Source organism: Chelmon rostratus, chromosome 7, assembly GCF_017976325.1.
Source record: "Chelmon rostratus isolate fCheRos1 chromosome 7, fCheRos1.pri, whole genome shotgun sequence".
Taxonomy (NCBI): Eukaryota; Metazoa; Chordata; class Actinopteri; order Chaetodontiformes; family Chaetodontidae; genus Chelmon; species Chelmon rostratus.
In genome coordinates, this window is record NC_055664.1 from 5,104,084 (window position 1) to 5,129,242 (window position 25,159).

A 25,159-nucleotide genomic window follows, 5' to 3' on the forward strand; every position below is an offset into this window, starting at 1 on the left:
AAAACGTGCGTGACACATTTGTTGCTTTGTCCGTCGGTGGCACGAGGTGAACGGTCAGTCAGCTGTCTGTTACATAACAGCAACAACATGAACCAGTCGTGTTATTGTCCTGCCATGCTCCATCACAAAAGGCAGCTGCAGCACCCTGACCTACACTATTTGTGACCTCAGACTCTGACCTGGGACCAGCACAGTCACAGTCCGCCTCAGCAGCGGCCCCCTGAAGGGACAGGCCTCTGCCGTGATAATGTGGGAAGGGTGACGAAGACGTTTTGGAAGACGAATGACTCAGATCACTCATTTGTGTTCTTGGTGTTAACCCTCACTGAACCCTTGGCTCAACCAGTTTGATCATTACCTCTGCGTATCTGCTTGTTGCCCTTAATGTGACCTTTCGTGCTTTTTTTGGGGAATTTATTGGCAATAAAGGTCAACATTTCCATTAGTGTGAGACTAATGTGATGGTTCTTTCTAAGGCAGCATTGACCCTTTTATTGGTGCACCATTCACACCTGTAGCTTTTAACATCACAGAGAACTTGAAATGTATGAGGTAATCAGTATCTATTTGTGGACTGATGTTAGCTAAGTTTTATCAGTGTCTTGAACGTTGTGTTTGTATTTATTGCCGAATGTTCAGCATCATGATCAGAAGCTCAGAAGTCCACAGCCATGTAGTTTTTTATCCATTCAGCATTGTTTATAGTTCAGTCTACCACTTTGGTACAAATATCTCAATAACTGTTATAGTTGAATTGTTATGATTTTGGTGAGCCTCTGAATTGTCCTCCAGCCCCACCAGCAGGTCAGAGTTGTCACTTCTCTCAACACATGCTTTAAGGATCGGCACAAAAAAATTTTCTCGACATTCTTGCTACCCTGAGGATGAATTCTTCCGACTTTGGTGATCCCTCCGCTCTTCTTCCTGCACCACCATGAGGCTCACATTCGTAGATCTGATTGAAATAAATATTCGTTGGAGGCTGACACACTAAATTACCTGTTAAACATCTTCATGTCATATGCATGTTAGCAGTTTTGCTCAGGGATTGAAAAACCCTGCTCTATTACGCCTTGGGCTTTTAAACAGAACCAAATTAAATGGCAAGCACCAGCGACCAGGCAGCTATAATGCCTCAATGCTGCAAGACCTATGGTAGAGACAGTGCATCAGTCAGTTTGCATGCAAGTTTGTCAGTAAATGAGATGTAAAACTTGTAAAAAATCTGCTAGGAGGACGAGAGCAGTACAACAGAAGCTGAAGTTTGTGAAGAAAAAGGGTTTTAAGCTTTTTAAGCTTTTATATTTCAGTTTCTATGAATTCTTCTATGATAAAACAGATGTCAGAGAGTTATATTCTGCTTTTGATTCAACTTGGACCAAATAAGTGGGAAGTACATGTTGGCTTTGTAGTAGAAAAATGATGAATCAAATGAATTTACATAACTGCAAAGTATTTTGCTTGGTCAGCATAAAACCTAGTAATGGACACTGCCACTGGGTATTTGTTCTAACATTGATCATCACCCAGCGTTCTCTAATGGATAGCTTTATTTTCCCGTCGTTTACGGGCTTTTGCTACATTCAGAACATCTGGCAAACATTTCGCTACCGCACCAGAACAGCTTCTATCAGTCAAACTCTTGTTTCTATTGGCACAGTTCAGAGTGATGTGTGCAGAAAACTGCTTACAGAAGAAATGCGTCACACAATATTGTAATAAAGAAGATGCTCGCATGCACTTCTTTTTTTTTTAGTAATATCCTCTGGTCATCTCAGAAGGCACTGATGTAATTGGTCGGCTAAGTGGATTTACCAAGGCACCAGAGTGGTGCAATTCACTGTCACCTGTCCAAGTGCTTCAGCTTAGTGATTGTTTGGGAGATTGAAGGCTGGGTGGAGGCATTCCCAAAATTATACAAGGCCACGCAACACTGACGCCACGTCAATATATGATTGGCTGGGTTATGAAATAGGGATTATATTGGCCTTTTTCTGACTTAAGTGGATGTTGCACCACAAAAGCTGCTCTTATTGCCTGCTCAAGTGATTTGGTCGTGATGTACACACACACGCTGACACACACCAACACACACCTAATACATCTTCCCGTTCAATGGTTTCAACACTCTCCCCCCTCCTCCCCTCTACACTTTGTCTCCCTCCCAACTCTTCTCCATTGCTTTTATTTCAACGCTGCTTTGCTGAATCCCTTCTGCGTGTAGCCTCATTTGTCCTCGTGTTGGTGTGCAGTGTGACTGTTGGTGCTATGAAGCAGAACTCCCATCTTCATTTTAATCAGTTAATCCCGTGAGACGCTTATTTTTTAAGAAGCTCCTGTTTATCCAGTTTTTTCCTCTCGGCTGTATCCAAACTACATTTATATCCCTGAATAAAGATGTTTGTTTTTAACTCAGAATAGGACTCATTCTTCTAGGAATATGTTTCTCCCAGAATAGTACAAAAGGTAATTTTTGCCATTGTCTTCTCCGTCTTCTTCTTCCTTCTTTCTATTCTTCACCCTCCTCTTGTTCTCCTGTCCTTCTTTTATTTGCTCTTGTCCACATCCCTCCTCCTCTTCCCCTTTTTCTTCTTCCTCTCCATCTCTTTTTACCCACTTTCTCTCTTTCTTTTCCTGTCCTTTCTTTTTTCCTTCTTATCTTCATGCTTTTCTTCCTCTGTCCTCCTCTTGCTCTTCTTCTCTCCCACCTGTTCTCCCCCCTGTTTTTTCTTCTCCTTCATCTTCATTCCTACTGTTCATTATTATAATATTAGAATCTTTTTAATCACAGAATATATATGGATATAAACAATAAACTAAACTTTATTTTTATAGCAAAATGTTCAATGTGTTTCAAATTTCATCTTAAACACACACACACACACACACACACAAGAACACACAGCTTTAATAAGCAAAGTGAGAAGGCTCTTATTAAGATCGTTGGAGCGATAGGTGTAGTGGGTGGTGGTGGTGTGCAGTGCAGCTGTATGCTGACGGCTGCAGGTCTCTCTCTCTCTCTCTCTCTCTCTCTCTCTCTCTCTCTCTCTCTCTCTCTCTCTCTCTCTGTCTCTCTCACACACACACACTATTTGATTGGAAACTGTCTCAGGCAACCTTTATTCCATTACAGATATTGACACAAACTGGCCCGCCTGGCAGTCAGCAGTGTCCCTCCTCCTCCTCTTCGTCACCTTCTTGTCTGTCTGAAGTTGTGTGTGTGTGTGTGTGTGTGTGTGTGTGTGTGTGTGTGTGTGTGTGTGTGTGTGTGTGTGTGTGTGTGAGAGAGAGAGAGAGAGAGAGAGAGAGAGAGAGACTTTCTTATTCTATTATATATATCTGACTTTCTCACGTGCTCTTTTTTCTTTCTGTGTGTTTCACACTGTGGAGGTCTGTTGATGTTGTGACTCATATTTCTCTCTCTCTCTCTCTCTCTCTCTCTCTCTCTCTCTCTCTCTCTCTCTCTCTCCTCCCTCTCTGTCTCTCTCTCTGTCTGTCTCTCTGCATCATGTTTTCTCATGCTCTCTCCACCTGTTGAGGGTTCACACATGTGTTCCATCACATCATTTCATTCCTTTAATCAAATTGTCAGATTCTATTTCTTTCTTTGTCTCTCTCCCTTTCTTTTTTTCTGTCTTCCTGCTCTCTCTTTTTGTCTTTCTTCCTGACTTTCTGTCTTTCTTTCACTGTTTTTTTTTCTGTCTTACCGTCTTTGGCCTCTCACTTTCTCAGGCCAGTTATTGTCACAGCTGTGTTTTCCTCAGTCAGATGTCAGTGATGAGTTTGCCGGACAGTGCGTCCTCAGCCTCTGTGTGTGTGTGTGTGTGTGTGTGTGTGTGTGTGTGTGTGTGTGTGTGTGTGTGTGTGTGTGTGTGTGTGTGTGTGTGTGTGTGTGTGTGTGTGTGTCAGGGCTGGTACAGGGCAGTGCCATGCAAGTGCCTTCCCACGTCCCAACAGAGCACGTGTGAGAGACATAAAGGACGAGAGAGAGAGAGGGAGAGACAAACACTGGGAGTGATTGTGCACAAATGTCTTTTCTCCCTCCTTTCCTCCCCCAGTCTCACCCTTTTCTCACTGGAACTCCATTGTCTGTTCTGTTACTGTTGCCTCACTTCATCCACCATCATTTGAAAATGAGAAAGAACCATAGATGTTGCATCTCCCAGGCAGCATCATTGACATGCTGTGATTATTTAGCTATTTATTTAGCCATATATGAAAATGTTGTTTTGGCTTTCTGCCTCCACGGCTGGTTGATGATGATGTTTTCATCTCATTTGGAACATCCCCTTTGATAAATTGCCATTCTCCTTTCCATCCTCCTCATAATGTGGGCCAATTTACACAGTGTAAAACCCAAGATTTAAAATGTTGTGTTTTGTGACATTAGTCATGGTTCACATGGCCAGATTAATATTGGCCCTGGGGCCAAAAATGAGGTGTCGGCCACTTGCGACGCAGGTAATTTTGTTTTTCTTCCTACGAATGGTAATGATAAAGACTGCTTAGCACTTGAAACTATACTGTCAGTCTCAGATTGTTACACAGAGTCAAGCTTAAATAGTGGAATGCAGCTATATGGGTGGGTGGAATGCACAAGGTGATGAACGTCTGCACAAATGTGGTCTGAAACAATTAGGTGATATATGTACTAGTTCCAGCTTTGCAAATATGTGGATTTGCTACTTATGTCTATCTGATGTCATTGTTATGATAAAGATAAAGTTCTGGAAAGCTTTGGATGCACGTTGACACAGACGGCAGAAGGATTGCATTGCAGCCTCTTTCGTGGCTGCCGGCTGCAGAGCTGTCATCCCATACTCCAAAAACTTCTCTTCTGGCCATAATGTGCAAAAATAGATGCTCGAATGGTTCGAATGCATTTTTTTAGAAGGAATATTCATCATTTTGGGCCAATTTTGACGGCCCTGGAGGATACATATTTCCATATTTGCAGTGGCTTTGGCTCAAGAGGCAGAGGAGTTTGATCCCTGGCTTCTGCTGTCGAAGTGTCCATGAGCAAGACACTGAGCTAGCTGTGCAGTACTTTACTTACAAATAGCAAATCTATTGAAACAATTTACGATCAGCCTTTCTGATGCGAGGACATTTGACATGTGCACTCTTCTCCACACAGATGTGTGGTTATTTCTTTAAACTATGAAATCTGACAGCATCAAATGGAGTGCAAAGTGGGATCACCACTGACACCATGTGTACCTGCAGTAATAGCTGGAACATTTTTTAATGTAACCTGTGCAATTCATTTTTTCAGTCAGTGCCACTTTTCATGAATCCCACAAATTGCTATAAATTCAGATGGGCCACGTCAGGGCCACAGTGCATGAGGGAATGATTTTCTCTCCCATTTATTTTTACTCTGCAAGTCCTGATGTGTGTCTTTGGATGTGTGCTATGTTGAGCTCAGTGCGGTTTGAGACACAGCACACTGCTGTCAGCCATGGCACCTGAACAATTCCCCTAATGGGAGTCTGTCAACCAGAACTGCTTCTCCACTGACATGACACCCTGCCGCCCGCTGCAGTGTCCTCATCCTGACTCCCTGCGTGCATGTGTGTGCACAGTGTGGGATGGATGGTAAAGGGAGGGTTGGGATGGAGGAAAGAAAACATACTGCATGGAACAGCATTATGGCAATGTGCGTCTGCTTTGAAATGTGTCTAAAATGCTGCAGCACAGTTATGGAATAATACGCTTTCATTGTTCTTGTCATATCAGATGTCTGACCAGAGATCCAGTGTGGTGTGAAAGATTGTTTTTTTTTTTTTTTCTCAGCAGTCTTCTTCTGTGAAGCTTTTGTCATTCTGCTTTAAGAAGCTGCTAAATCACCTGAAACAATCTCATAATGAGACTTTTAATTAGCTATTTTATTCCAGAACGCCTTTATCTAAAAGCCACTTCAAAGGCTTTTTCACTCTGACAGCATTGCTGAATTCTTGATGATCAAAATGAAAACAGTCCCGTTTTTATGTCAAAGTGCTGAGTAAGATTAACACCGAGATTAGATTCTTCTTCAAGTCTATATGTGGTGTAAGGCACTCATTGTCGTGGATGGCTCTCGATTTTAGATTGCTTCCGCTACTGTGCGCTCTCTGTTCTATATGCCAACCATGTTTTTGTAGGGTCTGTATTTTCTGAATCTGTTAAATCCTGCAAGCTATTCTTTATTCATCACTAATGAGCTCTTCTGCTCTTTATTCTGCTTGGAACAAACACATGTACCAGACACATGTACTTGTTCCAGAGGTCCTCACAGGCGCTGTCAGGTCCTAGTAACTGAGATCTGAGTCCAGGGCAGGAACTATACCGCCCCTCCCACCACGCGGCGTGCCCCGTCTTGAACTGGTTCTTAACACAGCTCACATTTCCCAGTGTCTCCGTCATCACACTGGACATCGTCAATAGAGATTTCTCCCACTGCGTAAACATCAAGAGCTAATCCGCTAACTAGCAATTAACGTTATGTGATAAGCACAAGCAGCTAAGTACTGTATGGTGTAAGTGTTAATATTCAAGATTCGAGATTGTTTATTGTCATTGAGCATAACATGTCAATGAAATTTGCATTGCAACCCCCATGTTAGAAACAAGATAATGAGAAAGATAAGAAAGATTCTAAAATAAAATTAAGATACTAGAATAAAATAAACCAACATGCAATACAAATTTTCGTGAATGCAATTAAAAATATGCCAGAAATGGAAATATACTAAGACAATAAAAATATACTAAACAATAAACAATAAAATATACCAGTGAAATGTACCAACAGCAGCTGAAATATACTAAAATGTATATAAACAGTAAACAATAAAATATATCAATGAAATGTACCAATATACTAAAATGTATATAATTTAGTTAAGTGTGTGTGTACTTAAATGTTAAGTACACAGAAGGTGCAGGTGCCTGGGAGGTGAAGGTGTAAAAGTGCGGTGTGCTCATAGTCCTCACAGCCTCTCACTCCAGTGAGGGGCTGCTGGGGGTGATAGCTCTGACAGCCCTGGGGAAGAAGCTGTCCCTCAGGCACGCACATGTTTTGCACATTTGCAGGCATAACCCTGCATAGCGTTAGCTAACTGTGAACATACGCAGAGTTTAGAAGTTGCTGTGAGATCTGACTTCTGCATACAGCATTCAGTAATTCTCAGTTTCCAGTGCATCACTATCGACCCATGCAAAGGACACACCCTATATTTCCCTGCTGCTACAAGGTGAATTAACAGTGTCATGAGTCTGTGTTTAATTCGGAATGTATCTGATATTATATTTTATTGAATTTATGAAACAATTCGCCTTAATAAAAAGATTTGGAGTGTAGCAGCTTCAAAGTTATTCAGTGTTGCTTCAATTAATTGGCTAAAGGCAGACTAAGAAACAAATCAATATCGGTATTGGCCTTCAAAACTGCATGTGGCTTTAAACTTTGGAAGCAAGGACAAAGAGTGATGGAAGTGAAGTAGTATTTGGAAAGAGCAGGAGTGCTGTTTGCCAGCAGAACTGAATGTGCCCAAGTAAATATGGGTTTTCTTAATGAGGCAACAGGAGAGTGCACCTGCTGCTCGCTCATGTGCACGTACACACACACACACACGCACGCGCACACACACAGACACCCAGTCTACAGGTGAATATCAGTGCTTTGCAGGGGCTGTGGCTTTTCTTGTGGCGCTGGTCAAGACGTGGCAGTAATACCAATGTGCAGCTGCCAGCCTGCCATTGGAACTGATTACTGGAGCGAGAGAACGAGGCAGCAATGGACAGAGAGAGAGAGAGAGAGAGAGATTCATGCTGTCACTGTAGTACGACATCAGTGCTGCTCTGTCTATGCACAACTGGTGTGGAGAGGAGAGGGATGAAAGGAGGGAGTTAGACTGTGCGCGCACTAAATTTGTCCTCTGAGCGATTGTGGCTCGCTGGACTGAATAATCATATTAATTTAACTGGAAGTCTGGAGCACAATTTAGATGTATGTTGCTTCTTCTAAATAGGAGACTATTGTCGGACAGATGTGTTTGCACTGAATGCGTGCATTGGTGTGTTTGTGTGTGTGTTTCTTTGCTCTCTCTGTGCTGCTTACATTGGACAGGTGTGAAGTCTCTATCATTAATCACCAGCCGTCCCTGCGACGTTCACAGCTGCACTCTTTCATTCTTCCTCTCTCCACCCTCCCTCCGTCTTTTTTTCTTTCCCCGCTCCTCCTGCCTCCCGAATGCACAGTTAAAATCTAAATTCAGCTCACATTGTAGGGTGCATTCTGTATATAGTGCCAAACTTCCCAATGCCCCCTCCTACACACACATGAACCCATCCTCTTTTTTCTTTCCTTTTTCTTTACCTTTCTTTGCGATCTGTCAATCATTGCCCCCCCTGCTTTTCCGAAACACCTCCTGCAGTTTTTCCTGCCTCTTATTTTTCCGTCATACTGCCCATCCATCCTACCTTCTTTTCTTCCGTCTGTTTGTCCAGCTCTGGGTCAGTGTAAGAGAGGCCCAGAGGGTTGGCATGGCAGCCTGGCACAAGCACACAAGACTCCCGATTAGCCCCCCGGGGTGCCCCACGGGAGGATTGGGAAACTTTTATATACTGTACATCCTCCCACATCTCACTCCTTCAGCCTTTCCCCTCTGAAATCTCTTTGATGCTCTTTTAAAAGTGCAGTCCTGCTGTTCTTGAGGTAAATTTGGATCAAACTTTTAACAATTGCACCTAAGAATGCTCTAAAGAGCAAACTTAGGAGTTAAAACACAGCGATCTGTGAGAATAACCTAAAGTCTGCTTACAGGTGTTGGGGAATATTCCTGCATATGTGAAACAAGCTGTAAAAAAACCCCTTTGTGGCTCCAGAGGGAGCTGTGTGAAGTCTGAAAAATGTCCTCGAGTGATGTCACCTGAGTCAGCGGCTGCTGGGTTTGAAGACAAGTTTGAAAATGAAAGAAATCTGGGGGCGTGGAGTCAGAAAGAAATGAGCTTATCAGACCTCTGTAGCCCGCTCCTCATCTCTGCTTGAGGCTAGCCGCTTCAGGCTATTGTAGCTGCTGCTAGCTTAACACACCTGAATCTGTGACTGAACTGGTGGCGGTTGAGATGCATTGTGGGTAATATTGGTGCTAGATTTTGACAAGGAAGAAAAATAATAAGTAAAACCTGATACTTTTTGAAAAACACTTTCCATCCTGAGTCTGACCATGTTATAATGTCAGACTCGACCTTATCCTGAAGTTACGGATCTGATTTGCTGGCTTCCGTTCTGCCAGCTTGATCTAAGTAGCCAGAGTCTGTTCCTGGAGACCTGGAGAGACGGCCACAGCCTGGAGTGATATTTACACCTTCTCACCCGGGTTTTCAAGGTGTATTGCTCAATGCTAAATTTTCCTGTCAAGTTGTTAATTTTATTTGCATGAAATCCTTAATGTTGACAGTAGTAAGTTAAATTAATAAGCAACAATCAAACATATGTATCATTCTGAGTAAGTGACATGGGATGAAATGAATGGGAAATCAACTGTAATGGAAGCAAAAAGAAAGCTAGGCTGGAGCAGGAAAGAAGTCCTGCTGCTGGAAGAGGAGGAGGTATAATTTAATACCACAATAACAAGTGCAGGCAATGAAGATGCATTGAAAATGATTGCAAACAAAATAAAGGTTCATTATTGTTTGCACTCCTGACAAAAAATAGTAAAAGTAGAGTAACATCCTATCCGAGTGTACAGTGCAAAAAGCAGACTAAAACAACCCTGTTGTCAATTATACATAATCCTTGAGCTAATGTGTTATTCTTCATGACCAATGATACTCGGTACAGTCACTTCAGAATATAATCAGTGGAACTCTCTTAAGAGTCTACAGTAAGCAAATTTGCGTAAAAGTGATTTTTACTTTTCCCAAATGTCACTGTCAAATATGACCCCCAGATCTTTATGGTCACAGAGTTTTGAAATGAAGCTGAAGGTGACTCTATAATTATCGTTGCTGCTAACGTTTAAAGTGTAGAACTAGGAGTTTCTCCAAAAAATGCCAAATTTCAAATGGAAAATCCAGCCCTCGCAGTAAGACAAAGATGCTGCTGTGTTCAGTAACATTCTGTGGACCTAAAAACGATGCCGTTTTCCCCCACAGTTTTATCGCCGTTTGAGTGAAAAAGTCTTTACACCATCAAATTCCTTCCTCTGTCCCACACAGTCTCCCTCTTCACCCTTTCTTCCTTCAGTCCCCTCACACAGTCCCTGTTCTAGATTAATTACACAATGATTCTTTCAAATTCTCCTCTTCCTTCCTTCCCACACAAGTGTGCTGACACACTTGCACTCACACACATATAAAAGGCAGGAAAAGGTGTGTGCTGAACTCCCTCCTCTACCTGTTATTGTATGGACGAATGTTTTTAAAAGGAAATCGACAGCCGAGCGAGAAGAACATCTTATCTGCTTTTTGTCTCTCCTCTCTGCACCGCTCTGAATCTTTGAGTGATCAAAATCGATGTTCTTTTTCCATTTTCTTCACACACACACACATTCACATGGACACACATGCACACACACACACACACACACACACACACACACACACTCTGTCAGGGAGCTCATTAGCTGAAGTGAGGAGTGGCATGCTGGGCTCAACCAGTGAAGCTCCTGGTCATTTGGGGTTAACCACTTGGACTGTAGCCAACACTGTGTGTGTGTGCATGTGCGTGCGTGTGTGTGTGTGTGTGTTTGTGTCAAGTTGGGTTCTTCTATATTTTAGGCTCTTGCTCCCTCATTTGGGGTCCCTACTATGGCTGTGCCGGACTTGTGTGTAGTTGGCATCGACCCACACGCAATGCCACACAACCCAAGCAAACACACACACACAAGCTTCCGTCTTTCCCCAGTGGCCCCACATTACCTTTGTGCAAAAAAAACTGACTTTGCCCTTCAGTTATTTCTTCTCTTAACAGTACTGTTTTGTGTGTGTGTGTGTGTGTGTGTGTGTTTGTGTGTGTTTGGTCAGTACAGTTATTTGGCCCTATTAAAAGAGGAAAAAAAAAAAGAAAAAGCATAAAAGTGAAATTTTAAATTCACTCAATTTTTGTGTAAGGCAATATAAATCATAATGGTACAACAGCGATTGTGTTTATTCAAAAGAGAATAAAAACATTTGGATATATTTGTAGAAGCAGCGTCACAGATTAAGGCCTCCTGGGTGGGTGCTTCCCCCGGCAGCAGATGACTAACGGTTTGAGACCCAGCGCTCCTAAGAGGCATGTTTTCAGCATTCGTGCTGCACCACTGACGGGATTGTGTCATAGCCTGCTAACGCTGATGCAAGACGTTACTTTCCTCTTTTTTCTTTTGCGCTGGTTGCCTTTAAGATGTTTCCCCTTAACACTAATATTAAACAATTTAGAGGACCCATGGTGCTGCTAAGTTTGTATTCCACCGGGAAAGCGGAAACTAGCAAGCTAGGCTAGCTAGCGTTCATTCAGAAAGGGGCAACTTATTATCTTAGGTCACTTATGTTAGCAATGATTCTAGGCATTACTTTTTGGTCATGTTATTTTAACAGCTGCTGAGCCATCTGCAGCTCCAACACACTCAATGCTGCTTCTGTCTCACATTATACAACGGATGGTCTAGCCGGCGTTGGCTGTCTCTCTTTCGTGGGTCCAGATGTGCTAATGACAAGTGACTAGCCTGTCAAAACTCACAGCAGTTGTTACCTCAGCTCTCTACATGTTGCCTGCGTCCTTGATTTGGTTGTGCCATTTCTATTGCAAAATGTAAAGCATATATAACGCAGCAAGCGAATGTACAACTGTGTGAGTGTATTTGTCTGTGTGTGTCTACTGTAGCATGCTGGGTGATTAAACTCCAGCTGGACTGGTTCACTCATTTACCATGCTGAGTGGCTGAACCAAGGGAAGGTGTGGCTCTAGCTGAGCTCCCTGATTGGCTGCCGAGGACAATCAGGACATTTGTCTATGCATTCTTTCGCTGTCCTTTTTTCCTTGTCCTTGACTTGTTTTCCTTCTCTGGGGGTTTTCTTTTCAATAAAACATGATTTCCTCCCGTTATCCCCTGCCCTTGTTGCTTATCCTTGTATGAGGCTCACAATCCTAAACAATTTTTATGTTTTCCATAGAAATCCTACATCACGAATGTAAAATTCATGAGCTGAGTTCTGGTGTAAATACTATCTATACTATTTTATGATCCTCCAAGTGTTGAGAACATTCTTTGGCCCATGAGTTTGTGAAACTTTTACAAATGCACGGTAGTAAGCAAGACTGTTCTTAAAATTCTCTGATTTCCGCAAAGTTTCTGGGTCACCTGTCATCTCTTATGTCAACTATGAGTCCATCAAAAAAATTGAAAGGCAGACAGGACTAGTGGATTTAAATGAATTTACCCTGCCCCATCCAAGTAAAGCAAACACCTTGAATATTCAACATTTTCCCCCCTTGTCACCCTTTGTAAAAGCTACAGGTCAAAAAACAGGTCAAGGGCAGAGGTGTGACTTATCTACCAGCTCTATCTCACCTGTTATTGCACCTATTTTGAGTGTCATTAAACAAGATCTCTTGACCCTTGAGGCAGATTTATGCTTTCCGTTTTGGTGAAACTGTCACTTGTTAATTGCTGGTTTCTCGTTAGTCTTTGAACTGTGCTGTTTCTTCCATGTTAAATGTCTACAATGGAATTCTTGGCTGTAAATGTTTCATGGTTATGCAGCAAGTGATATTTTTGAGTATCTTGCTTCTTGGTCTCTCCCGGTTGTTCCAGTGATTAATACCCTTCATATCAATAGTGGAATTATTCATCACCCTTGCCCTCCCTTGCCCTAACAGCCAGGACAATGAGTCCGGGACAACCCGTTCATCTGGGATCAATTAACCCGGGCAGGCAGGCTCAGCCGAGCGCCCGTTTCTGACTATGCTCAACATAATGATAGGCTTTCAACCAGTAATGCCTTTGTTCTGGATGGGTCTGTTTGTTTTCTTCCTCTAGTCAGATGCAAGTTTCAAGGGGGTGCATCTGCGAAGGTCTATTTCTGCCCTCTTGTTTTCGGGTCTTTTGAGTTTCCGTTGCGTTTGAAGTCTCCTTACTTAATTAAAACTTTGGGTTGGCCATCATGAATGTGGCCGTGCAGAATGCCATGCAGAATGGCATCTTGGCTAGAGCAGCGGTTGGCATTTGATGTCAGAAACCCCAAATCGCTCCCCAAATGTTTCCCTTGTTGATTTTTCCTCTGTTTCCCACTGTTTGTGTTCATTCCTTCCCTGTTCCCATTTTGGGCTTTTACATGGATCCGGTGAGGTATTTTGAGGCTTGTCAGTACATTAATCCCTTTCACTGAATATGGTTTGGTTTTGAATTGGAGCTAGTGCCACATTTTTAGTATCAGGGACTCATCGAGAAAAGTTTTGATTCTTTTCTAAGCTTTTTGGTCTTGCTTATCAATTCCTGAAAGCAAGTTGGATCCTGCTGTGTTTTGGTCTACATCACTTGGTGCTAAACAAAAGGCATTAGTGATACTGCAGATCCTTAATGATAAAATAAGTTTTACTGCATGAAAATAACTGGACTGTGGACATCTGATGAACACGATGACTTTCTGCAAAATTTGCCATACAATTGTTGTTGTCCTTGGTTGTATTCATATTACCCAAGAATCATCCAGTGCTGCACCTTCAACCCAGGTGCAAACGGTGTAAAGCCAATGCATGCATAATGAGAGAGTGTAGTTCAAAATAAAGAAAGCTGCTGCTTGCAAAATATTTTGCTGTCTGTTTTTACCTAATTAAAGACACAAAAAGGAAAGAGGATTCAGTAAGAACTGAATTGATGAGCACAATCCCAATCAATAATATCTTAATAATATCCTGAGGAATAGGCACTGCTGATTTTGGTATCTCAACTCAGAGCTCTGCAGCAGCTCATAGCCCCCTGACTGACACTGGGACCCCCCCCCCCCCCCCCCCCCCCCCCCCCCAGTAAAGTCCATCATCTCTTTCCCGGTTCAGTTAAGCCACCTATTTCAAGCACAGATCCTTGGATATGCCCGAGCCAAGCAGTTTTGGGTAGACCCCGCTGAAGGAACGGTTTGTATCTGCAGCGGTGGTGGGGGTGTCTTTTCATCAGCTCTGCAGAGCCGTACTTCGCTCGGGTCAAACGGTCATCTGAGAAACAGGCAGTCCGTGGCTTTGGCATGAACACACGCTGTTTTCAATAATGAGCTTACATAACGAACACTGGAGGCATGCTGCTTGCTTCTCAAATACATATGTCAACAAAAGCACACACCCTCACAGCAAAAGATGAGCTGAAGTGCTGAAATTATGCAGTGAGGTATAGGCGATGCATTTGAGGGTCCGTGGAGGAGGCCTTCTTATGGCTAACTTATGAAAGACAGATGGTCACTTATCTAGCTCTGGCATGGACACACACTGTTCCAATTTTATTCTCTCTTTCTAATTTAAACCCAACTCCCTTTCTGCCCGACTGTCTTCAATTGATCAGAAGAATTCTTGTATGCAAACACAAGACTACTACGCATCGCTTGTTAACTGGAAAGGCCTTGGTCAGCTTTAAACGAACAAGGCTGTACAAAGTGTTGTCTGACCATGTCTGAAGGCAGGTGTTTGTATGGTCACACGTGAAGGCGAGGTCCAACACCTGCTGCTTTGGAGAAATTGGGATAATAGAGCAGAATTAGAGACAGTCTCTCCTCAAACCAGACATAAAGTGACTCAAGTAGTTAAAGAAGTGTGAAGAATGAAAAGCGAGCTTGAGGTAGAAGTTCAAACCCCGCCTACTTTCACACCCCCACAGACCTGGTCAGTTGCTGCTGAAAGTGTGCACAGTTGTTAGTCTGTCAGTTTTGGCCATTCAACAACCTCTTTGTTTGAAGCACACTGAGGCAGTAGAGATGTTTAAATAGCAATATTGTTTTCCGGTTTGTGCAGTTTTCAAATATGTCATTCTAGATGATTTTCTAATGACACTGAGAAGCAGTTTTTATCGTATACACTGATCCGTTTAATAAAGTCAGCACAGCTGCAGACATCAGTCCTGATGCCAGTGACAGAGGCTGGAATTTTATTGACCCCAGTGACTCAACTCGCAAAGCTTTACAAATACCAGGCAGGTTTGATATGGATGGGGCTTGCACAACACAGAGCTGCAGTGCTAGGAAAGAGCAGCAGCTGACCAGCATGGCTTTGATGAGGCCCTGTCAGACAGGTATTCTGACAGTTTGACTTGAACCCATCCTTTCTGTGAATTGGTGCCTGCCATTTATGTAGATAAATGTCGTCGATCCGCTGTTTTGACAGACAGTTCTGTAATTTAACATCCTGTACTGCTGTCAGTCAACCTGCTGTGATCATTGACCCCAATAAAACGGCAACTACTGAGCTTCACGGTTCACACAAACTTGTGCGTGTGCGTGCGCATGCGGCTAAAAATAGCCGGCCGGCCTCCTGTTTGTGTGCATGGCAGACGCCGTTTAAAAGATGCCAAGTGCATCTCTGTCATCATTCACAGTTCAGCATTGTGCGGTTGTGTGGGTGCGTGTGGGCAAGCTTGTGCACGTGTGTGTAATATCTAAACACTTCCATCAGACCATAGGGGCCACGTTCCAAGAAATGTAGGCCTGCTTCCAGTGTGTGTTTTATCCTGACACGCATGGAAGTTTGGGCAATCTGGACATTTGATTATTGTAACAGAAATAGCACGGTACCTTTTATTTGTCGGTTTAAACACAAGCACATCAGTCTCAAAGTAAAAATGGGTATGTCATTATTGTGACATGGAAAGAGCATGCCTTTTTTCAAGGTCAAACCAGTATGTAATGTTTATGCCCGTTGTGAACGTTGTTATTTGACAAATATTATGTAATTGACAGTTTCCATGCCCTCTATCCAAAGGCAGAAAAGCAGCTTGTAGAGGTTGAAGGTCTCTGAGTGTTTATACTATGCAAACTAGTGTGGGTTAGTCAGCTATTTTTAGATTTAGTCTTCTTCTTAGTTCTGAGATCAGAAATCCATATGGGTTTCAGTGGTTTTTAGGCGGCTTCATCCTAGTTTTTGTCCTTTTTTAGTTGTCAAAACTCGTGACATTTTATCATCAGCTATGTTTAACAAACCTTGTTTTAAAAAAAAAATGAGTTAGTCTTAATGCATAAAACTAAGCACAAAATATTTTATGGATCTTAATATATTTAACTAGAAGTTAAAGAAGACTGGAAAGGATTTTAGCTTATCTCTCGACACTTCACGCTGACTTACCTGGCTGCTTGGGTAATATTGGTTGGTTGGTTGGTTGGTCCACCACCCTGGTCCAGACTGAAATATCTCAACAACTGTTGGATGCATTGCCATGAAATTTGGAAGAGACATATATGGTTTCTAGACTCTTGTACTCTCCTACTGCCTTTGCACCACCAGCAGGCTGGCACATGGTTCAGAAAGTGTTTATACAACTGTTGGATGGATTACCATGCAATTTGGTACAGACATTCATGGTCTTTCTGAATTTTGATCATCCTCTGACTCACCATCACCAGGTTAAAATTCCAAGATTTCCAAGAAGTCTTGTTTTCTGCAAAGCTATCATGTGTGTTCTTCTGTCACCTTCTCGCTAGGCACAACTTTTAAGGTTGTTAGGGGTGTGGTTGGCTCCAGGCTCCAGCACAGCATTGGGAGCATTGGTGCTGCTCAGCAGGTGTGCCACCAGCAAGATGATCCGTGTGTACAGGAATACAGATTTTGGATTAAAATGGTTGTTTGAATAAAAAGTCTGCAATTTTGTCTCCAGTTATATGAAGGTTTAGTCAGTTTTGGTTTCATGAACCTGCTTTGTCTTGTCAAATCACATCGTCGTAGAAAGGATGCTAAAAAATCTTAACACAATTATCAATATTGTTATTTAGGTCACATTAATGTTCATACCAACACAACAACAACACCCACAGCACCGACACTAGCAACAACAACAATATTAACACCACCAACACTATCACTACCACCTCCAGCATCAACACCACCGACAAAGAAAAAAGATTTGGAGCTTGTGCGTCATATGATTTCACAATTGAACAGGCTCTAGTAAAGCTTTGCAAATACAGTTGAAAATGTGCCCAACAGTGTGTATTCCATTTGAAGAGGTGCAGATCTGTTCCAGCGTTGGCCCTGTTCAGCAAATGTAGTCTGACACTCTTTGGGCCCTCTCACAAGCAGATAGGCTCTTATGAAGCTGGATGGCAGCGCTATGCAGGCGGCAGCTCTGCATGTTCCATTCCCTCTCCCCTCCTTCACTGTGGACTTCAGCTGCACACCACAGGCTTTGGACTTTGAAGAGTGATGCCTGTAATCTATGAAGTTCAAATATGCTGTGTGCAAAATGTTGTCACAGTTGGATCAGTTTTGCAGCGCTGATTAAAATAGCAGGTTTTGCATGAATTCAGAGTGGCTGACAAATGTACTGGCACAAATCCATATTCTTTTATACTTCTGTTTTTTTCTTGTGATGTGTCTGTAGTCATTCTGCACTTGTAGGGACCTGTAGGGAGAGCATCTCAGTCTCTAATTTCTGTCATCTGAGGAGGAGCCAGGAATTGACTTTTTCCCTCTGAAGTGCAGAACAATCTGTACTAAAATGATCCTTAGGCTACATGGTGATGTTTGATTGCTGTTATTGCTAAAATCTAACTTTTGCCCATCAGCAACTCACATGCTGCTGAAATCAGCCACGATGTCCCTGATTGACCTGTTGATGCAGGTTTAAAATAGTTTGCTGTGTTGTGCCGGGTGGCCAAGAGGAAGTCATTAGTGCCCCTGTTCCTGTGCACCACCCAGGGGTACTATGGGAGGGGGGGGTGGTGTGTGGGCGCTGTTCAAAACTTGACGCTTCCTGTCTGTTGTACTGCTGACTTGACGTCTTTTATGTGTGTGCATTCGTGTGTGTGTGTGTGTGTCTTTAAGAGAAAGTACGTCATTTTGGGAAGAGTGTGTTTGTGTTTGTGTGTTGTTATGCTGGAGTCACAGTGAAAGTTGTAATCCTTCAGGTTTCAGTCCTGGTTGATATGGTGACACCTGTGATATCTGCACGTGGGCTTTAGTACTACAGGTCAAGGCAATAATTGGCCTTTTTCTGTCACTCTGTGGCCAACCGTGATGTGATTTTATGCTGAACACGCTATGAGTCTGCAGACAGCAGGGCACAGTCAAACTGAAGGGAGTAGGTTGCCTTGCTAAGAAGCTGAAGGTGTGCAGCTCTTCATCTAACAGCTCACTGTGGCTGTTCCCTCTTGTTCCATTACTCCCTGCAATATTTCAAACTGATCCTCTGTCAAAAAATGCACAAAACGGCCGTTGTCTTGTAGACGTGTTTTTTAATGAACAATAGAGCTCATCCAGCGATAGAGCAGACATTTATTTGAATGAAACTCTTTCTGATTGTTACTTAAGGTTGAGGCTTGGCCAGTTTTTAGCCAGTGAGAAGTTACTGGGTTCATTGCAGAGAATGTGAGTGTGTGTGTGTGTATTTCCTGATGATCCAGAGGTCATTACAAGGTTGAAAAAAGTAAACACAGCCAGTCAGCAGTATTGCAGTGTATCTGTGTTTGTCTCTCACTCTGCCACACCCGTCTCAATATCCCCATGTTTCTTTCACCAACTCACTTCATTCACATATTTAATTAGTGGAGAAAATGCAGAACCAAGCATGTGCTTGCTAACAAGGGATGTGTTGAATGTGCGTGTACAGTGAACACTAAAGCTAATGGCCTTGTCTCTGTCCGTTTCCAGATGTATGGGCGCTACACCCAGGAGCTCGGGGTGTACGCCAAAGAGGAGGCCGCTCGGCTGAGGGAGAGCGGGCAGAGGCGATCGGTCAGCGAACGAAGCCGGACCCTGGACCTGCTGGAGTACGACAAGGGGCGCTGTGCCAAGTGTCGCAGTAAGTTTCATACCGCAAGGTCAACAGAGAGACTGATGGACAAGCAGCAACCGTTCAAACACATCCACTTGAAATGGAAACTATCAGCAAACAAGACTATGATCAGGCTCCTCACATTTAGCACAGATGGAGTGACTCAAACTATTCTACTTATCGGATAGATAGACAAAGCATCATTTAGTAGGACGTCTATGTAAAATCAAGAGAAATTTTATGCTCTTAAGGCTAAAATTGATATAAACTGTGTGGATAATTAAGAACATGCTATTCATCAACCTTAAGTCTGCTGTTTTGTGGCTTTTTGTGATATAATGAAAACATTATATCATTACGCTTGGTGTTTTAGGATACAGTTTCTCAGAGTATGTGCTGCAGCTTCACGTGGAATAAATACTGATGGACTCTAAAGAAGGCAGTCACATCATTGATTACAGAAATAATCAAACATTGCTCAGCCCTGCTGGGCAGAGCTTGGTTTAGTGCCTCAAAGAGCTATTTTATAAAATCTTTTTCTGCATGAACCCTACAGTTCTGTATGAACCATGAAAAGAAGGTAGGACAGCTTGAAAAGCTTCAAATCAGCAAGATTAAACTTCTTCCAACCAGTTTGTGTTTTAAGAAGTGAAGAAATCGAGGTCATATTTTCCCTGCCTAATCAAAAAACCTTTGATTCCGAGACCTTTCCTATTGTGTTTCAAATTCATGAAATACCTGCTAGCTAACCAGTGCTTACACACGATCTCAGTTCAGTAGCTTAGCACTGGAGACCATTGTGCTCAAAATGCCACTTTCTTTGTGGCAGTAACACATGTGGAGCAGCTGAAATTGGCCTCAATTTGAAGGAAAGTGTTGTATTTGCAAGTCTCTTGAAGTAAAAGGAATAACAATTCAGAACAGAGAAACATCACCCTATCTTCATGAGCATGAAATAACATCGGCCTACAGCCGTTTTTACCCTGACACAGTTTTCATGCAGTTGGCCAGCAGCTCTCCTCATATACTGACGATACACCGGACTTGTCTGTGATATTTCCAAAGCAGTCAATAATGAGGTGTGCCTCAGAACAGAGTGCACTGCGGCACGAAAAAGGTCAGGAACAGTGTTTCACTAAACCATTCACGTGTGCTTTAATGTCACTGAACATCATATTTTACTGTAGTCTGAGCACTGATGGTCGACTGCTCTGGATCACTTCTAATGGGGCTAACACATTAGGTGACAGCAGTATGAAACAGTGCTGTTTACTCTGATCATTGCGGCTTTCGGAGGCAGGTATTCCAGATGGAGAAAGGTGGTGGACTTATTATTACTACTACTACTTATTAAGGTCATAGAGGTAGATAAACCGATTTACTGGAATACTGGAGTTTTTAGACTGCTTCTGAACTCAGAAGACAATACAGGAAGGAATCACCTCATCGCTGGTCCTTGGTGATGACTGCAATTTAGAAAAGTCATGTTGTTTTACATCACAGCGAGAGTGGTAGCTTTTAGGATTAGATAGTGCATTAGATCGTTTTGTCAGCCACATTAAAAGGAATAGTGACAGTGTACGCTCCATATATCAGCCTGAACCATCTGAAGCACCGCTGCCCAAAGGGGGAGCATCATTTGAACATTACCTTAGTGGTGGAAATATAATTCTGAAGGTGCTTTTGCTGGTCTGAAAAGGACTTGCTGCCTTACTGCTTTTTGCTTTGGGAGCATTGATCATGTTGAACAGTGGGATGCAAAGAAAAGGAGGGAAAAAAAAAGCTGCAGAGCTGAACAGTCGTCATTGCAACAAGCCTATGCTGTGAACCTGTGGTCGGCATATGAATGAATCCAGCATTTAAATGCATGGGTGGATTCATGTGAACATTCCTGCACCTTTTCTCTTTGTGCAGTTGTTGGTGATAGTAGTAATTATATGTGTGAGTCAATCAATCACAATGAATCATGTTCCTGTACATAGAATGCACATGCACAGTAACAGAAAGAGAAAAGAAAGCAAAACTAGTGCAGCCCAGAGCACACACAGGCTGTTTGTTAGTTCCTGTGAGTGGAGGTTTTAGGTTGGTCTGGGATAGATTCAGGTACCTGTGTGATTTCTACAGGCCTTAAAGGTATACTAGGCAGGATTTTCCTAAAAACCAATGTGTAGACTCATGCAAAAGTAATCTCTCTCTCTATCATCACTCATTTCTTCGTGTTTTGCTGCGGTCAGGACATTTCTGGCCGTCAACCTTTGAGCAGTGGGTGTGCAGCCCCGAGCCAATAACAGCGCGCAGGTGAGGTCGGAACAAAAAGGTAGCAACCAGGTGCCAGAGCGTAAGCAGCATGCACGCAAGTGGAAGTCATGAAAATGGTGGACACAGCACTGAAAACTTTTTGTGTACAAACAGCAACCGGCAAAACCTGCAGAGTTGAGAAGAGCTCGACTGATCCTACAACTGATTTCACCTTCTTAGAGTATCAGTCTGTCTTAACACAGGAGTCACACTCTTATACTAGAAGTGCATTAAGAGGAGGAGGAGGATCACAGGAAGCAAAACTCCTTTTCAGTGCTCACATTGGGCTTGAAAAGCTGCAAGCTTATGTTTTAAGGAATAACATGACCTCCTATGACCAGGCTCCAGCTGATGTGGGAGTAGGGGAAGTTTTTCTGAGCAGTGACGAAAAGGCATTGATATCTGCTCGGGTGCAGTTTGTGGCATTTGGAATGCCAAATGTAGGTGCCAAAGGGAGGGGCTGCAAACTGATACTAAGGACATGGGTAAATGTTTTGAAAACTTTCACCTAGAGGCTTTAAAGCAGAGGACAAGACCAGGAAGCACGAGTTATGTTAACCCCTGTCACAACTGTCCTCTGACCCTGGGTAAATTTTTGCCAACCCGCCACTTTCCATGTGTTTCTGAATGATGACAGATCGTGGTGACTGAATCAAGTCACCGCTGAAGTGCTGGTGTGCATGTCAGGAACATCTGTTTCTGTGCAGCTGCCTGTTCTGTGTAAATTGAGCGCCCTCTGCTGTTCAGAAGTGTTCAATGCCGCCAGCGCTAATCTGATAGAGCCGCTTTTGTCCTAAATGCTGCAGATCTGTGTCCTCTGCTCTCATCTCGGTGATGAGTTTTGCTGTTGTTTCACCGGCGGCTGATGAGTCAGCTATCCATCTAACTCTTCCTCCTCCTCTCATCCTCTTTGTAAGGACCAGGACACCAAAATGCCAGCAGCTGAATTGATTTGCCCCTCAGCGTGGAGCTTCAAGCATAATAGATTTGATCTTGATTGCGCTGCAGCCGCACACACACACACACACTTTTCTCTCTGCGTGAGAAAAAGGCAAACATAAACACACTCGGGGTGAGGTAAAGGCATAAAACCAGAGGTGACTAGCTGAAAATATATGTAAATATAAAGTCACACACACATTCTTCTTCATTGCTGCTGAGGGTTATGACTGCAGCTGCTGTGGGAGACAGGGAGGTACTCTCACTTACACACTCATAAATACACAGTATTCCCTTGCTTAGATCGGCACAATCTCTGTTTGTTATTGCTCACTCATACTGTTTTGTTATTTATATTTTACACACACACACACACACACACAGAGAGAGAGAGAGACAGAAACAAACACACTTCTTCCCTTTCATTTGCTGGTGTTTAATGATGCTGAGTGTTGCAGCCAGCAGCAGAATCTCCAGCCTGTCATCTGTACAGCCCAGCTCAGTTGGAGCTGTCATCATTTTAACTGGTGTAACAGTGTGTGTGTGTGTGTGTGTGTGTGTGTGTGTGTGTGTGTGTGTATGATATGCTGGTATGACTCCTCCAACAGCCAGGCAGTCCCAGCAGCTGCAGGCGTTGTTCTTGGCGAAATGTAATGACAGCGCCTCTGTAATTATGACCAACGGTGTAGCAGGCAGACATGTTTCAGTCACAAGATGCTGCTGGCAGTTCACTGTCAGTATATGTGCAATGTCAGCTTGAATGCTTGTCAAATAATGGAATTATATGAAAAATTTTCATATATTTTTTTTTTCTCAGTTTTTAGGACTTGGTGTGAACGTAAAACCCCATTTTAACTGGTGGAGAACAGTCTAAGTCAAATTTTGTAATTTTTAAATGCAAGCTTTGCATTTTTTCCTAATTTTGCTGAGAAAAGGAACTGCTTTGAGGTAACAGTCACACAGAAGAGTCATCATTATATGAAAGTAGCCACCGTCAGACATAGCTTGCACTAAGTTTACTCCCACCGTTTGTTTCCTGTATTTAAAAAACACTCATTTTGATTAACACCCGAGTCATTTTGCTATTCAGCATAAATAAGGCAGCAGCTGAATGCAGTTATGGAGAAAAAGGACTAGCTACAAGTCACAGGAGTACAGTGGCAGTGTTACTGCAGTCAGAGTGGCCTGTTTAATCATTCTTGTCATTTTTATGTCTTACGATGAATCTCAAGTGGAGCACAGATTAGAATCAAAGGCAAAACTCGTTCAGGCTCTTTTTTTTGAGAGAGTTTCCGTCCTGTGGATGAATTTTAGTGTTGCCTGATGAAAAGCAAAAGTCAGAAAGGGCTTATAGCTATTTGTCACCTGTTTGTAAACTGTACAACTTGGAAAAGTAAAAGTTTCTTCTCACTTATCTCCCTCAAAAGTCGCTTTGACATATCTGCAGCTTAAGTGCTGCTCCTGGACCCAGAGCCCAATATAACACCTTTGACAATTTATACATTCAATTTCTAGCTTTTAACTGGTGACTTTTAAGGCTTGACTGGTTCCGCCCCTGCAGCTATACTCCATATCTATCATTTCCTTACGAGGCAGAGCACAGTCGTGCATCATCAGCCAGGGCACCTTTGCCCTTTCCAAGGCTGTGGAAAAGCTGACTGGATCTTTTTGGAAGGAACCGTACATTTGCTCAGGATCAAACTGAGTTCTGAATCACTATTTAAGAAAATAGACATTTATGGAGCTCTGGTAATCCTTGAGATCATTTCACAAAGCTGCTTTTCCTGCACTTTTCCGTTGCAGTTAACGTGTCAGCTGGCGCACTTTGCAACCAAGGTTAGCTGTTCTGGCGTCTCCAGGACGCAATGCTTCATTCATTGCAGTAGTTTTATGACACCTTGCTGTTTTATCCAGGATGGAGACATTTGAGAGTTCAGCAGAAAAGAGTTGATATTGAGTTAGCATTAATGACTCTTTACCTGAAGCATATTCTGAGCTTTGTTGGCAACATTTTAGCCGTATCCATTTCTGCTTTGAATGGTTAACCTCCACCAATGCAATTGTTCCTTCAATTTGGAATCATGTAACTCATTTCATCTCCTAACAGGAGTGCTGTTGTCTGATGTTATCAGCTGGGTTAATAATGTATGCTAAGCACAAAGTCCCTGATGTTCGATCTACTGTGGCTGTGATGTGATGTGGTGTCAGCATCGTGGTCATGTTCTGAAGGCTTGGGATGGGAGGATTGGATGGAGGTGATTAATTAGCCAATGGCCTTCAGTGCTGTCTCTAGCAAGCAATCTTAAGGACACAAATCCCACAGGGAACTGAGGGCTCCAGTCGCCGTTGTTGACTTCGTTATATGTAGCGCATTGCTTTTTATACAGGACTCCCTCCTGTGACCGACCATGTTGAGAAGGGATTTTATTTGTGTTTCACCCAGCAACAACAAAGTGGTTTGAACAGACGGACAGAGCGAGTGACCGGTTGACACTGCAATTGTAGAGCTGCTAAAAATATCTCCGTTTAACAAGGATTGCCAACTATTTTCAGTAGTAAATAAGTTTACTGTGAGGGCAGCACTGCGATCACAGGACGTCAGATGGACCTGCCGGCTCAGGTCACCTGTCGACAGTGGTGGAAGGTGGAAGTACCCAAATCATTTACTGAAGTGGAAGTATTATGAGCTAAATGTACTTAAGTTATCAAAGGTAGAACTAATATTTTGTCATGTGTGACATTATTAGATTATTATTATTGTTTATACTGTGTGCATTTTACTATGGTGAAGGCTAGTTTTACCTAGTTTATAGGGGGCTTATAGATAGATAGATATACTTTATTTATCCCAAGCTGGGAAATTGCAGTGCAGCAGCAGCATTACACACAGTGAAATAAGTGAAAATAAAACTATAAAGAACAAACTATACTTAATAAAAATATAAAAATAGCGAGCAGTAAAAAGATTATATACATAACAATAATAATAA

General features: G+C 42.7%; 1 protein-coding gene across 1 annotated transcript in view; it reads left to right on the forward strand.

Annotated features, from left to right (window-relative positions):
• The window catches only part of clcn2c (chloride channel 2c), a 150,456-nt gene that overhangs the window by 26,941 nt on the left and 98,356 nt on the right, over nucleotides 1–25,159 (forward strand). Inside the window, exon 2 of the mRNA XM_041940199.1 lies at nucleotides 18,809–18,959. Within this exon, the coding sequence (XP_041796133.1) occupies nucleotides 18,809–18,959 (151 nt within the window). The remainder of the gene's footprint in view (nucleotides 1–18,808; nucleotides 18,960–25,159) is intronic.